This window comes from Pituophis catenifer, unplaced genomic scaffold (genome assembly GCF_029215685.1).
Source record: "Pituophis catenifer annectens isolate HBS135680 unplaced genomic scaffold, rPitCat1.0.hap2 SCAF_14, whole genome shotgun sequence".
In the NCBI taxonomy this organism is placed as follows: domain Eukaryota; kingdom Metazoa; phylum Chordata; class Lepidosauria; order Squamata; family Colubridae; genus Pituophis; species Pituophis catenifer.
Genome location: NW_027256894.1, coordinates 13,410,505 through 13,427,245, shown reverse-complemented (window position 1 = coordinate 13,427,245; position 16,741 = coordinate 13,410,505). Strand labels below are relative to the sequence as shown.

Here is a 16,741-nt window from a genome sequence, read left to right as displayed (position 1 = left end):
CAAAAAGGAATTTGGAATTGTGGAAGTTAAGGGTTCCCATAATAGGTCACGGAACCCAAAATTGCCGATAAAAATAAAGCGGAATCGAAGTCCAACAGCTTTTTTTTTTTTAAAGAAAAAAAAGGGGGGAGGGAAGTCAAAAACGCTCAACTTACTCCAATAAGGCAGCTGCAGTGACACAAATGAAAAAAGAGCACAGGTGCCGGTCAAACTTCCTGAGGTGTTGGGTCCCTCTATTACAGTGTTTCTCAACCTTAGTAGGTTGAAGATGGGTGGACTTCAACTCCCAGAATCCCCCAGCCAGCGCTGCTGGCTGGGGGATTCTGAGAGTTGAAGTCCACCCATCTTCAACCTACCAAGGTTGAGAAACACTGCTCTTTTAGGACATGTTCAAGAGGAAAAAAAGGGGAAAAAAAAAAGAAAAAAAGAGCGTAATAAATCAGGATTTCCCCTCTTTTAAAAATTGTGCTTTTTTTTTTTTTTTTTTTAAATCAGGAGAAAAAAAGATTTCCCAAAACGCCTACATGGATTTGCTATCAAACGCAACCCATTTTAAACAGCTGGAATGACGCTAGCTTGGAAGGTCAGAAAAAAAAATAACGTATGGATACGACCCGTTTAGTGGGTTAATTTCTCATACGTTTCAGGCAATGTTATGACTTACTTTACTCTTCGATATGAAACTGGACCTCTCTGGATAACGGCACGATTTGTTTGGACAAATCCAGATGTTACTGGGTACAACATCAAAACAAAAGCAAAATGAATACCGTGCCCTCAAATACAAGGTTTTTGTCCGCAGTTCAGGAATCCTGAGGAGGGGGGAGGGGGAAATAGTGTTCTACTAAGACTGAAATCAAGTAAAGCTGCTGGGACTTTGGTGGTCCTAGGACATGAGGATCTGAAAGGAAATAAAGATAACATATCCTCTGGTAGATCAGAGAGAAAAAGGAAAGGGAATGGCAATTCTCTGTTCCAGCTTAGCCAAATGCTGCCCATGGATGCTTGTGCCCTTGAATGAAACCAGCAGAAAGAACAGAAACATTTAAAATGGAATACACATAATTCTCTAAGGAGATTCTTCCCCAGCTGATTTATTTTTATTTTACCATGAATCTCATCAAGGACACTTTAAGGGAGAAAAGAAAAAAGAAAAAAAAAAGACAGACTTAAATCAAATTAATTCCAGGCAGAAACACATATAGCACAAAGGTAGTTTTGCAAAGAACAAAAGAAGGCGAAGGGCTCCGATATCAGCACAGCGCTGGGTGAGAATCCTTTCCTTTTTAAAAATGAGCAAAGAATTCTCCCTTCTCCGGTTGCTCTAACCAGCAACAAACTGCCTTTCGTTCTGATTAAGAGGGTCTGCAGGAAGTGAACTGGATTTGCTTATTAAGACCATCACGTTAACATATGCGAAAGAAATAGAAGGCGGGAGGAGGAAAAAAAATATATGATATGGACCCCTTGAATCTTCCTCTTTTTTTGATTATCACTGCTAACTGCCAGGCTATTCATTCCGCTTTAAAGTCAAGCTGTCTCGTTGAGGTATTTTCCTATGATAAAAATCCCACCCAGGGACTGGAAGCTCCTCCGTTCTTGCACATCTAAAGGAAGTGAACAATAACTGAGCTCACATCGTTCTAACAATGCAATCTAAGCAAAAAAAAAAAAAAACGCTCTCGTGTTTTGGTCTCTGTATGCGTGAGACAGTTTGGGACGTGTGCTTTTAAACAATTTTTTCCTTTTTTTTTTGTTTGACACACATATGCACATCAAGCAGGTATCTGGGACTAACACATCACTCAGAGTGGGCTGTGGTGACCTGGGGAACACCTGGTCACGTACGCCTTTAGATCAGAAATTCAGAATATCAGAAAGAGGCAATGTTTCTGAGGCCAAGCAGGCACTGATCTAGCTGCTATGGGAATAGCAGTGCCATCACTAGAATAGGGCCAAGATTTTCAGCCCCGCTTTTAAAAAAACAATATACAGATGAAGCTACCAGAGACTTAATGCACCAATGTTACAGTACTTGTTTTAAAGACGGCAGAGATAATGTGGGTGAATTTCAGCAAACGTTAAATGGAAAAGGAATGGAAGGTGAAATACGGTCTATTAGTTGGCTACTCCTGTTTTACATGTAGACCTAAGGAACACTTGTAAACTAGCATGTTATTTGGGAAATGCACATTTGACCCATCACAAGGCTAACTTTAATTCAAAGACAAGCTGCCAAGACATTAATTCTAGCACAGAGGTTGCCAGGAAAGAGTTCGCTTCTAACTTTTGGTCAACTGGCAAAAGTTGACACAGGATGAACTGCTGAGCTGCAACAACTCATCAGTGGGCACTGATGCAATTCGCAACACCGCCTTCATTAAAAGGGGGAGTATGATGGGCTCACCCCAAAATGTATGAGCAGTAATGTCTCCAGATGCAAAAAAAAAAACCCTTCAGTGGAACAATCATCAACTTTCAAACATGCAAAGAAATTCCCTCAAAAAAGATCTTGTCCAGAGGTTTTCCTTTTAACTGAGTTTAAGATAAATGGTGGGAAAACAAAACCGGGTTTGTTTCTTTCAAGCAATATTCTGTTTCACTAAAATAAAAAAGGTTTAATGTCATCTAGGTATATAAATTGGCAACTACCTTTTGTTGGTCAATTTCTCATCGTTCCAATCTTTTCCTTACAGAATTATTTTGAGGGGGAGGAGAGGGGTCTAGAATTGAATTTACCACGATCCAACATGGATTTCTTTTTCGTTGATGCAGCAGAAAAGATCAAATTTGTGACTTAAAAGACATTTCTTTGACTGTGTGACTTACTGAAAAGTTTTGATTTTCCTGATAACAGCTGGGACATGCAAGGGTCTTATTACATTTACAGTATGGAGCAAGGGGTTTTTATTTTCCAAGGGGTCGAGTAGTTCTAAATGAATTTAAGTCATGAAAGCAATCCTCATTGAAATTGCTACATTATACAACTGCACAACCTTGCAGCCCAATGTCCAAAATTTAAACAAGGAAGGATTAAATTCCTTGTCTAATTGTGCATAAAATCTGCACCTGGTTGAAAAGAAAGATAAAGGCAAGCTCTACTCTTCAGCATAAAAGCTAGTAAGTGCCTTTACTTGCAAGGAATTTTATAATTTTAATCCATAGCAATTATTTTATCAACTGATGCTCCTTCAGGGTTGTTGAAATATATTATCCCCAGCCATTAAGGAAAAGGTATCAGGAATTGATGGGAGAGCACCAGATTAGAAAAAAGCCTAATTTCATTACATTTATTTCAAATACAAAGCACACTAAAGTTATTTTCCCAAAGACGGAAATGATGAGAAATGGTGTTAAGATTCTTATAGCCTGCTTTTTAATACATCGTTCAGTTGAGGAAAAATAAGTCATGTTCAATTCCTATTTTATATATTGCAGCAAAGAAAACAGTTTAAACATCATGGCGTTTTTTGTTTGTTTGTTACTTAAATGGAAAGAAGCATTTGAGGCCATTAAAATGTTCTTCTGCAGCTAAAATCATATGCTTATCTTGGATTTGGTTTCCAGGAAAGTAGAAAGAAATGCTAAAAAAAGCAAATTACCGTATTTTTCGGAGTCTAAGACGCACCTTTCCCCCCCCTAAAAGGGGGTGAAAATTTAGGTGTGTCTTATACACCGAATGTAGCCCCACCCACCCACTGGCCCCCACCCTTTGGCCTCTGCCTCGCAGCAGTTATCTCTTTGCAAGCAAAGAGCAAGAAAAAACAGCTCCTTTCAGCTTCAGCACAGCCTAATTAGCGCAAGTTGATTGGCTCGGCATCCCAACTCTCAGCTGATTTGCTATCAGCTATTTTGCGTAGGGCTCTGCTGCTTGCTGCAAAGAGGTAAATTGCTGGAGCAGATTTTTTCCCCCCTTATGCTAATCAAGCTATGCTGAAAACGAAAATGAAAGTAAAGCAGGCTGTTTGCTGTAACGAGGCAAAATTGCTTACAGGCAGAGAGAGATTTCTTTTTCTTCTTTTCCTCACCAAAAAAGATAGGTGCGTCTTATACTCTGGTGCGTCTTATACGCCGAAAAATACGGTAAGAAGACTGATAAGCAAAATGAAAAGACTGATAAGCAACCATGATGTTGGGGGGGGGGGGGAGAGAGAAACTTAATTTTTAAAAATACGCGGCCTATGCTTCCTATGTGAGAACAAAATAAAATCTGAATTCATTTATTCTGCTTAAGTCACAGAGTTTGTTGAACAGGTCAAGACTGCTTTCAGCCTGGAGCACTTTAATTCCTGATGCGAGAAACCTCTCCTACAGGCAATTATTGCTCAATTTAAAAAACAAACAAACAAACAAGAAAGAAATCCTCACAGACATAGTTACACTTTTTAGAATCTCAAAACCGACTGGGAAGATTACCCCATACATTTATTTTCAAGAAAAACTTCCTAACAGTTTTTTTAAAAAAATACACACAAGTGCCTGCTATAATTAAAGTGTCTAGGCAGCAAAAACAAAAGGTAGAAGCAATAAAGTGCTAACTATTATAGGGATTATAATGTAGGGGGGGGTGGAATGACTGTTCAAACTGAAATACGCTGTAAGCAAGGAACGCCAAAGCGTCAGTTCAAAAACAGAACTGCGGTTGAAAAATAGTCGAATCGCAACGTTTCACTGTCTTAAGTAATCCAGGCTTCTGAATATGTGTGTGTGTGTGTGTCTCTGTGTCTGAATAAAGATGTGGCTTTTTTCCCCCCACTTTAGGATTGGAAACTTGCTCAGTACAAAAATCTGTTTTCTCTATTCTACAGCAGCAAAAAACCTGCTTCTCCACTGTATCTTTATTATTGCATCTCGCCCTAAATTGCCGATGTCACTAAGCTGAAAATTCAAACGAGCACCTTTGGACACAGGGAATTGCAGAAGCCACTAATAGTTAAGGCAGAGGTCTTCAGACTTGGCAGCTTTAAGACCTGTGGACTTCCAACTCCCAGAATTCTCCAGCCAGCATAGCTGGCTGGAGAATTCTGGGAATTGGAAGTCCACAGGTCTTAAAGCTGCCAAGTTTGAAGACCTCTGAGTTAAGGCATACAGTACATTTTTTTTCCAAAAAAATATATATAATAATCTACCTCTTTAAACCAAGACAGTTGTGGCTTTTCAAATCTTACTGCACTGCTCTAGTAGGCTGGGGAGGCAAAAAGAATGGGGATGTTTTATTTTCCTCCATCCTTCGCATATAAAAATTCTCTAAAAGAAAGAAAGAAAAAAAAAAGAACAGAGAACTTCGATGGTCACTGGTTTTTTTTTCCCACTTACAGACAGTATTAAAAGGCCTGGGCTAGGAGCACTCATGACTTTTTTTTTTTTTTTTAAATAGAACGCCTCGTTTTAGAAAAGGCAACGATCAAAAGGCTACTTGCTTGAACGTCAAGTAGTAAACTGAGTAGGGAATCTTACCGCCGAGTTCCCCCCCAAAGCTTCCTACCTATGTGGAAAGCCCCAGCGAGAAAAAAAGCAAAAGCGTGTGATTGAATGCACTCAAGTCAGAATTCTGGGATGATCCAAACGGTGTTTTTTTTTTCCAAAGAACATTGCAAACCCTTGAAATGCATCAAACACGGAAGAGTGATAGTTCCTCCTCCCTCGAGGGGGGAGAGTGGGGGGGGGAGGGGCGTGAGATTCCGGAAATTCAAATTCCCCATCGTTCTCCCCTGCTTTGCAAACGGCTGCACCGATGGAGAGCCGGCCGAGATGATTCTATCGGTGCTCTTCTGCAGGTATATAAAGTTTCCCTTTTCTTAGGTGGCAACGAGGTGAAACATAACCACAGAGAAAAGTACATTTCTATCTCGCTAGGCAAAGTTTTTTTTTTTTTTGCAAAAAAAACAACCAGACGAGGTTACTCGTGTTTTCTTGGAAAAGTGTAAGCGTTGGGACATCTTGAGTCTTTCCAAGATGTTCGGATGTTGCAACTGGTTTTAAAACCCTTATAGTAAGCTACAGGCAGCAACCCCTCAGGAGACCGGACGAGTCCCTGCATTGCCTGCCAGCCTGCTCCCAAATCTGTTCCAAACAGCAACATCTTGTGTTTTAGCTCTATTTTGGCATGAAACACTGCGGTCAAATGCCTACATTGAAGATGACCAGGCTTGGCCTAGAAAAAAGCAGGAAGGAAGGAAGGAAGATGAGAACTAAGTCGGAAACAACCTGAAAAGTCTTTGGGATTGTTTATTCTTGGCCGGACGATTGTTCCGTATCTGAGCAATGAGATTTATTCTTCTCCCACTGACAGATGGCGTCTGCGTATTGCACCACAAGCTTATCCATCCAAGTGAGGGGCTCAGGAAAAAGGACGGAGCCCTCAAAGAATCCCAGGTGGCCTCCGTGCAAGGGTAAAACAAACATGACGTTCTCCTGTTTTTCTGGAAAGAGTAAAAAGAAATGAAGTTTAGAAAGCAATCTCGCTCGCTTTGGACTTTGCCGAAGTCTGTTTTCCAAGGTTTTGTTGTTTTCTTCGCTGGGTTGATGGGCAGCCACAAATGATATACCGTGTTTCCCCGAAAATAAGACCGTCTTATATTTTCTTTGAACCCCAAAATAAACACTTGGCCTTATTTTCAGGGAGGTCTTATTATTTTGGGGTGCATGGAGCAAGACGGAGCTCCTCTTGCCATCTTACCTGGTCTCCAGCTCTGTCTCCCTAACCCTAACCAGAGGAAATGGCGGGGACCAGCTGCGCATGCGTTTAAATATTTTTGGGGAGGGCTTATTTTCAGGGGAGGGCTTATTTTAGCCCGTGTGTTCACAAGTCCAATTGGGCTTATTATCCGGGGAGGTCTTATTTTCGGGGGAACAGGGTACCAACAGCAGGCATTATATCCTGATTAAAAAACCTGTTTCAGTCAAAATGAAAGCCAGGAAATTATAGAAATCAAATCCACTTTTGGTATCTCCAACTGATGTTTCTATTTCCCCAACTGACTATCACTAAGTGTTGTATCTTTTTATTCTTGATGAATGTATTTTATTCTCATGTACACTGAGAGCATATACACCAAAGACAAATTCCTTGTGCATCCAATCATACTTGGCCAATAAAGAATGCTATGCTATGCTATGCTATGCTATGCTATGCTATGCTATGCTATGCTATGCTATGCTATGCTATGCTATGCTATGCTATGCAGCGCTGCTCTGCTCTATTCTATTCACTCTTTTCTACACTGCAAAATGAATTTATTTATTGATTGATTAGCCCTTGGGCCATATCAAAGTGCAGAGTTCCAGAAACAAATCATTACAAAAGTTTGGTAAAACAATTTAAACGAAATTGGAATAACGCACGATTAAAAATGCAATTAGAATAAAATACGATCTAAAATGAAATCGGAATAAAATACAATCATTTGAGATACAATTTAAATATGATTAAAATTATATTATAATGTCACCCCTGCATCTACCCAATCAGTCTTAAAACTACTTAAAACTGCAAAGTGGGGTGGCATCCTACAAAGCAAACCGTCATGTGTGAAAAACTCGTGACATTTATTTGTCCCGTGTCATCTCCTGTTGGCCAAAGCTGTGAAAAGAAGACTCAGCCTGCTTCCATGTGACCCCAAGACCTACAGGAAGTCCTTGACTTACAACAATTGGTTTAGCGACCATTTTAAGTTGCAAACGGCACTGGGGGAAAAAAGTGACTTATGACACTTGTGACTGTTGCAGCATCCTGTGGCCACGTGGTCAAAATTCAGACGCTTGGTGCCTTGGTGTGTATTGATGATGGCTGCAGTGTCCTGTGGTCATGTGATCCCCTTTTGCGACCTTCGCAAAGGGTCCATGGGGAAGCCAGGTTCACTGTACAACATGTTACTAACTTAACAACTGCACTTAACAACAGTGGCAAGAAAGGCCGTAAAATGGGGTAAAGCTCCCTGAACAACTGTCTCGCTTAACAACAGAAATTCTAGGGCTCGATTGTGGTTGTAAATCAAGGACTGCCTTTATTCTGTAGGGCATTACTGTAAATCAAATGAGTGGTGCCGTGGCCTAGTGGTGGAGCTCTCGCCTCACAATCAGGAGGCTGTGAGTTCGATCCTAGGTAGAGGCAGGTATTTCTCTCTCTGGGCACGAGAGTTATATTCTGCTGAATATAACTCTGCATTGGAGACAGGAAGGGCATCCGGCCAGCAAAACACTTTGCTAGCTTCATTCAGTTGCCCAAAATCCACCTCGCAAGGGATTATGGAGTCATTCAAAGACGGTGATGATTACTGTAAATCGAATGCAAAGAGAAGTGAGAACACTGAGCTCACCTTGACACGTTGGGGTATATTCTACACTGTAGTAGGGTTGGAAAGAAAAGTTCAAGCAAAGGTTGGGCCTTACCTGAGAGGGCTCTTGGGATTGTTAAGAGGCTATCATGCACCAAAGGGTCATCGGCAGCATTAACCAGCAAGAGGGGAACAAAGATCTGAAGACAAAAAAGAGCAAGACGTGGGTTTTGACTCATTTATTTCATTTAAAAAAAAAAAAAACATGCATCCTGCTCATAATGTCCTAATGGAGGGCCACCGCTTAGGGCAGAGGTCTTCAAACTTGTGGACTTCAACTATGCTGGCTGGAGAATTCTGGGACCACTGGCTTAGGGAGACCTGAACATGCAGAAACTCACATCCTGTGAACAATGTTAACAGAGATATTTTGTTGAAAACTAAGTCATGGATGAAGAATACAATTCAGCCTGTATTTGTCCCAATGTTTTAGTTACTGCTTCAGTAAGAACGCTTAAATTAATTATTATTTATTTATTATTTATTAATTCAATTTGTATGCCGTCCCTCTCCGAAGACTCAATTGTTATACTACTGCTACTAATTATTATTAGTATAACAATGATCTAATTCTTTAGATAATCTTTAGAGAATCATCGTAAGGTGATTTCTACTGGATGTGCGACTGGTAGAATTTTCTGAAGAGGAAAGCATACAATTCTTCTTCGGGTCACTTCTGCGGTTCCTTTAAATGGCATTTATTTAGCATTGAATTTATTCGCTGCCCATCTCGTTTCAAACAGCTCTGGGTGGCTTACAGCATAATAAGCATTTTTAAAAAATATTAAAAACATTCCCTGAGCATTCCCTAGGAACAGACCCTAACGGTATTCAACCAAGGTGAGGGAAAGGGAGACTTATATCCAAAATTATATCTAAACTAATTCACAGATACTCCCTCATGGCGTTCATCTTCTTCCATGAGTTTCCCCCCCCCCTTGAGAAGGGATGGGGGAAGAACACATGAAAAAGCCAATTTATAGTCGTACTCAATGGTGGGTTGCCCCCGGTTCGGACCGGTTCTATAAAACCAGTAGTAAAACCGGAGGGGGCTCTGCCCACTGACCCTGACGTCATCAGAACACTTCTGAGCATGTTTTTTTTTTTTTTAATTTGATTTATATGCCACCCTTTTCCGGAGACTCAGGGCGGCTTACAATGCACTAAGCAATAGCCTTCATCCTTTTGTATATTTATACAAAGTCAGCTTATTGCCCCCACAAACTGGGTCCTCAATTTACCTACCTTAGAAAGGATGGAAGGCTAAGTCAATCTTGAGCCTTGGCGAGATTCGAACTTGCAGTAATTGCAGGCAGCTGGTCTTAATAACCAGCTTAATAACAGGGTGCCTTAGACCACTGTACTACCAAGGCTCCTGTACTATGTGTGGCCCCGCTGCGAACTGGTAGTAAAGGTAAGTAGAACCCACCCCTGGTCGTACTTGATGTGAATAAACTGCAACATTACTAATTATTACAGAGTTAAGGAGAAACTTCCCAAGAGTGTGGACAATTAACCGGTGGAACAGCTTGCCTTCAGAAATCATGGCTGCTCTTATCACTGGATGTTTTTAAGAGGAGAGTGGACGGTCACTTCTCTGAGGTGGTGTAGGTTCTCCTGCTTGAGCAGGGGGCTGGACTAGAAGACCTCCAAGGTCCCTTCCAGCTCATTTGCGAAGATTGACTTGAATGTTTTCCAGGGGCAAGTACTTCCTAATATACCAGCGTGAGGGTCACGGAAAATAGGCAGGAATTTATGCTGAGCAATTTCATATGAATTATTCAGAAGTTTGAATCAGGATATGAAAAGAATAAATCCAATCAAATTTATTTCCAGTTCCAAAATTTCCTTGTTGCTTTCTATTTTCATTACTTTAAAAAGGTAAAGGTTCCCCTCGCACATATGCGCTAGTCGTTCCTGACTCTAGGGGGCGGTGCTCATCTCCGTTTCAAAGCCAAAGAGCCAGTGCTGTCGTCTCCATGGTCATGTGGCCAGCATGACTCAACGCCAAAGGGGCACAGAACGCTGTTACCTTCCCACCAAAGGTGGTCCCTATTTTTCTACTTGCATTTTTTACGTGCTTTCGAATTGCTAGGTTGGCAGAAACTGGGACAAGTAACGGGAGCTCACTCTGTTATGCAACACTAGGGATTTGAACCGCCGAACTGCCAACCTTTTGATCTACAAGCTCAGTGTCTTAGCCACTGAGCCACCACACCCCCTTATTCATTACCTTACTCTACCATAAAATATGTCACTATATAATTCCCACGAAACATATAACTTTTTAAGGTGATCCTATAAAATCCTCCCTAGAATTATTCTAGCATAGGTGGATATTTGGCCTGCATCGTTTCTTACATGCACTGAAGCTGCACTCCATCTTCTACCCCAAGTCTAAATGACCTCTCCCCACTCCCTATTTTTTTTTTCCTTCATTTTAAACCGTGGAACCAAAACAATAAATATTCAATACATGTCATGGTACACTTACACTGTGCAAGTAATGCAGACAACTCTCTTGTTCATAATATTCTCTCAGGGAGCCGTAACCATGAAATTTTCTAAGACCAGGAAAAAAAAACAAACAGAAGCACGGGAAAGAGTTAGTGAATTATAATTGAATCATTGATGATGGGGGGGGGAGGGAGAGAGGGAGGGAGGGAGAGATTTAAAGCACTGGGAAATCATGAATTCTTAGGCAGAAATAGCTCAAGGAATATGAGCCATCACTCTCTAGAAAGTGCTCAGCAAGTTCTGGCAAGCCACTTCTGAAAACGTTGCCAAGAAAACTTGTCAGGACTTGTTCCAGGTAGTCTCCAGTAGTCAAGAACTGATACGAAGGGATGGATGGATAATTTTAGATAATGTCTCCTAATACATTAAATATTTTTTTCTGTTGAATCCGCTCTGCCTAGATAAATTAATCCTGATTAGAATGCCAGTTCCTACTAAGATGCTATATATGTTTCTGCCTCGTTGCTGAATAAATCTGATTCAGTGTTATAAAAGATAAGGCTCAAGTGAACCATCTTCTAACTGAAAAGGAAGAATTCCTAAAAGTCGGATCCTGAATTAACACATAGCGCTAGCACTTAAGACTTAGATACCGCTTCGCAGTGCTTTACAGCCCTTTCTAAGCGGTTTACAGAGTCAGCTTCTTGTCCCCAACAATCTGGGGCCTCATTTTACCCACCTGGGAAGGATGGAAGGCTGAGTCAACCTTGAGCCTGGTGAGATTTTAACTGCCAAACTGCAGGCAGCCGGTGATCAGCAGAAGTAGCCTGCAGTACTGCACTCTAACCACTGCGTCACCGTGGCTCACTGCAAACTTTTCTAGCAAAATCCTGAATTTACAGAAATTGCAGAAGAATCTTAACTTTACAGCGACTTCAGTTACACACAATATACTGCTATTTATAGCATACTGAGAGCTATAGTTAAAAAAAATCATCCTGCAGCAATTAACCCCAATAAAGGGGGGCTGAAATTAAGGCACAGTCATATGAACCAGAAGCTTCATTTCCAGAAATCATGATAATGCTAAAACATTTATGTAAAAAAAAAAAAAATCAACAATACTACTTTCTTGCGTACCTCATAATGCTGTCATCAATTTGCATGAGAGATGTTGCTGTGTGAAGTCTGCTTAGATCTGTTTCCACTAAACTATGTAGCTTTCTCGAAGTTTCAGGAAACAAAGCTTGTCTAAAATACAAAGGAAAAAAAAGTTGTTGTGATGCCCATCACAGGATAATGGTATTTGCTAACTCTCGATGTCATGATTATCTGAAAAATGGCCTTCTAGATAGCAACAGCACTTAGACTTATATATCAGTCCAGTCTCTGGGCTGGGTTTACAAGGTCAGCATATTGCCCCCAAAAATCTGGGTTCTCATTTTACCGACTTCAGAAGGATGGAAGTCTGAATCAATCTTGAGCCACTCGGGATCGAACTCCTGGCTGTGGGAAGAGTTAGCCTGCAATACTGCATTCTAACCACTGCGCCCCTAGCACTCCGAAATAGATACAAATCGTCACATTATTGTAGTGTGGAATGTCCATTTTATGTCAAATTCAAAACCTTTTCAATTTGTTCTTTGGAAAACGAACATGAAATTCGATATCAGTATGTTTGTGAATCTCACAAACAGAAGGATGTTATTCAACCAAAGCTAGAAGAATGGATCAGAAATCTAGACTTTATAAACCCAATCTTAGAAAAATGTCCGATAGACTCTAGCTGAAACTGCCATTCAACTGTTAAAAAGATTTCTGGCCAGACATTTTAAGATGGGTTGCTTCGCAGTATTCCTCTAAAGATAAAAACCCCCATATGTATCCCTTAACTTTATTGAGTAGCAGCAAGAATAAAAATGCAATTTCAAAACTGTAATAAAAAAAGAAAGAAAGAAAGAAACATAGTCACTGAGTTTTACATGCATTCAACAAAATCAAATCTATAAACGAAACCAACTGAACTTTGTCTGATAAGTTTTGGAATAGGGAAAAATGAATGTGGTTGAGGATGCCTTTTTTTAAAAAAAGGTAAGTTTCATTTTACTATGCAAAGCTTTATTGAAAACGTATTAATTTTTTTCAAAGGCAACAACGGGTTGTAGACATTTTATAGAGGACATCTTGTGATACAAATAATAAGGCATCAGATTGGACTTATAGATAGCCTCAGTGTGTTTCCCCGCGATCAATTACTACACAGTGACAGAGATATGACAGTGCTGATCAATCAAATAATTCACTTGGAATAGTTACTTCAACTTATGTTGTTCGCCAGAGAAATCTGGCATGATACATTAGAGCATAGAGACCATTAGCGATCCTGACTGTGAAGGAAATAAAGAGCTGAGAACAAAAGGAGGACTGTGGGCCATATGTGTGAGCTTTGTTCTCTGTACTTGTAGAGCACAAAACATTTGGGGAAATTTGGCTTCGGGGGTTGCACGACAGCACAAAAGATCTATTATGGAGACAAAATGTTTTTGGCAGATTAACAAGATATCCTTCAGATTGGCGAAGGATTGCTTGTGCTTAAGACTGGGAACTCTTTTAAAAAAGGGAAGATTAAAATATCTCGCAGTTGTCAAAATGTTTGGATATCTGGGACAAATTAAGTAGATTCAATACTCTGTAAACCATAAGAGACTCTTAATGCCCTAAAGATTTTCCTTCCCCTCGCCCCGCCACCCCCGCTCCCCGTTCCTTGCCATGAAAGCCTTTGAGGAAGAATCACTGCAGCAATTACAATTATTAGTATTCCATACAGGTTGCTGATCTAAAAATATGCCAAAAGTATTTTTTTTTTTAAAAAAAATATATTTTCCAGTCTCCGGTCATAACAGACCATTTCTTAAGCTAAATGCCCTAGTTTTCATCCAGATGAAGCTAGTGAATAATCTATCCAACCTGATTACTGTACTTTTTGGAGTATAAGACGCATTTTCCTCCCCCTAAAAGAGGGTGGAAATCAGTGATGGGTTGCTACCAGCTCGCCCCGGATCGAGTGAACAGGTAGCGGCGGCAACGGGAGGCTCCGCCCATACACCCGGACGTTTCTGCACATGCACAGAAGTGTTGCGCCCGTGGGGAAACTGGTAGCGACGGGTTTTGAAACCCACCCCTGGTGGAAATGTTGGTATGTCTTATACACCGAATACTGCCATTTTTGGCCTCCCGAAACTCTGCCTCGCGCGTCCCGTTTTTGCCCAAAACAGGCCTGGTTTTTTTTGCAAAAACAGGGCCTGCAGAGTGCTCCTGGGGGCTGGGGAGGACAAAACTATGATGTGTGGGGGGTTTGGGAGGCCAAAAACGGGCCTGTTTTCCCCGAAAACATTTTTGCCCTCCCCAGCCCCCAGGAGCAGTCTGCAGGCCTCCCAAACCTTCTGCAGGCCCTGTTTTTACGAAAATAGGGACGCACAGAGGGTTTGGGAGGCCTGCAGAGTGTTCCTGGGGGCTGGGGAGGGCAAAACCCTTTTTTTTCCTTGTTTACCTCTTCAAAATCTTGGTGCGTCTTATACTCCGATGCGTCTTATAGTCCGAAAAATCCGGTAACTTAGTTTGGGGCAGTAAAAACTGTAATCCACCCAACATGAGTATGTGGTACATTGAGACTCGTTGAGAGCAAAACTGTACCTGTGAGACAGGATGATTTTCTTCAGGTTGTCTGCCATGAGGAAATTGTAAAATCTCCGGCACTGATCCCACTGCATGAAGGTTTCCTGTGCCCTAACAAGGATAGAGGGGGAAATAAGTAAATAAAAGCAATTAATAAAAGTTATTGTCAGGTTATGGTGACAAGAGGCTAACTTGCAACATTGCTCTTTAATTTTTTTTTTCCTGGGGGCCACCAATACAAGTAGTCCTTGTCTTATGACTGGTCGCTTAGCGACCATTTGAAGTTATGATTTACCTGAAAAAGGGGAGGTACGACCTGATTCTGAAGTTATGACTGTCACCCTCCCCCCACGATCATGTGACTGCACCTCCGACACTCAGCAACATGCCTGCACTGATGGCCATTTGTAGCATCCTGCAATCACATGACCATGTTTCGGCACAGTTCTGCTGAAAATTGGCCCTTCTGGTTTGGGGCAAAACCAGGCCCTAGTGAACAATGCGGTGATCCTTTAACAACTAGGGAAGTGTTTCTCAACCTTGGCAACTTTAAGGTGAGTGGACTTCAACTCCCAGAATTCCTTGCTGGCTGGGAAATTCTGAGAGTTGAAATCCACCCATTGTAAAGATGCTAAGTTTGAGAAACACTGAACTAGAGCATTTGTTTTATGAATGTGTTCGCTTAACGATAGCTGCAAAAAAAAAAAAAAAGGTTTATGACTGAAACGACATGCAACCGTAATGGGCAATCTCCATTAGAGTCGTATGTTGAGGATTAACGGTAGCTCCAACAATTTAGGCAATGGCACACAGAAGTGCTATTAAAAAGTCAACCATTAGAGGGAACAAAACCCTCAAAAACAGGAATAGGAAGCTGCCAACAATTTGCAAAAGAAAAATTCACGAAAAGAGTGAATGGTCCTATATTGTCTCAATGGGGTCATTTCTAAAATCGATTGAATGATCAGACATTGCAAAAGCTGGCAATGTACATATAGATAAACCCAGAATTCTCACTAAATGCTAAAAATTCTGAAAGCTTTGGAAAGCCACTATTTTAAGAAGAAGAATAGCAAGCAGAGGTATAATATTTCAAATATTTTTCGCACTGCTTTTTTTCTTTCATAAACTTCTAACTGCAGGACCACCAGGGTTTCAGATCTGTCTATGTGAAGAACAAAGAGCTGAAATGTTGCCTTCTATTGTCATAATTTCCGAAAAAACAGTATCTTGAAAAAGGACCAGAAAGAGGTAGTAGGTTGAGTATAAGCTATGTAGAAATAGTTTACTTCCCCTACACTCAGCAAAAGCACAGCAACCATACTCACTTCTTGCTCTACCACAACAAAGTTCATAAGTCAACTTACCTCAATGCGCTATACCCCTGACACACACTGACACAACAGAGCACCCGATCCTGGTTAGTATGAGATTCCCCAAGGTATTTGCACACTATATTTCCACCCAGGCTAAAGCCAACAACAACAAGGTTGGACTGAGGATATGTCTTCTTGATGTAGGTCACCATAGCGGAAAATTCCCAGGTGCAACCTATGAAGACAAAGACATGATGGTTGAGGAATTCTGGGAATTGAAATCCATAAGTCTTAAAGTTGCCAAGTCCCAAACGGAACTATAATTTCCCATGTTTCCTCAAGACTTCTAAACATTAAAACAATAATCTAATCATAGTTAAGAAATGATGAACATTTTAAGAACCTTAAAACAAGAAACGGAGGATAATAACATGTAGTGAAAACCAGATACTATGAATAATGATAGTATTCTATTCTTAAGGACTTGTCATTGCAGTACAGAGTTTTCAAGCGTCAAATCTGAGTATAGTTAAATAAAGCATAGGAGAAATACAAGATAGAGCATTACAGTAACATTTTGATTGCTCAATAACACTCCAGAATAATCTCCTGAGGCTACAGACTATAATAATAATTATTTTTTAAAAGTGATGCCAAAGGCTTACACTAGAGATTTGAAATTCTCATCATAAACAACAGGAATACAAGGAATGGCAGGAGCCAACAGGATTTCAAGGAGGGTTTTAAGGAGTATCAGCCGGTGCTACTCTCCAAAAGTACTGTAGTTGAAAAAAACTGTCTTATTCCCTTTTCTGGCACTAAAATCTAAGTCAAGCTAAAGAAACGGATACTACAGCATTGCATGTATATTCCTAGGAGAAAACAGTGCTCTCTGTCTTTTCTCTTCATGCAGATAGAAATATGCACATCAGTGGTGGTATTTACCGGTTCTATCCG

At 40.7% G+C, this 16,741-nt stretch overlaps 1 protein-coding gene across 6 annotated transcripts in view; it reads right to left on the bottom strand.

Moving 5' to 3' along the window:
- Positions 1-6,212: 6,212 nt before the first annotated feature.
- Positions 6,213-16,741, bottom strand: part of ABHD2 (abhydrolase domain containing 2, acylglycerol lipase) — a 37,527-nt gene continuing 26,998 nt past the window's right edge. For all 6 annotated transcript variants that reach the window (XM_070953415.1, XM_070953414.1, XM_070953416.1 and 3 more), the window contains 6 exons: positions 15,836-16,019; positions 14,487-14,579; positions 11,934-12,044; positions 10,831-10,900; positions 8,392-8,476; positions 6,213-6,422 (listed from right to left, as the gene is read on the bottom strand). In XM_070953415.1, coding sequence (XP_070809516.1) covers positions 6,229-6,422; positions 8,392-8,476; positions 10,831-10,900; positions 11,934-12,044; positions 14,487-14,579; positions 15,836-16,019 — 737 coding nt within the window. In that variant the 3' untranslated portion in view covers positions 6,213-6,228. The remainder of the gene's footprint in view (positions 6,423-8,391; positions 8,477-10,830; positions 10,901-11,933; positions 12,045-14,486; positions 14,580-15,835; positions 16,020-16,741) is intronic.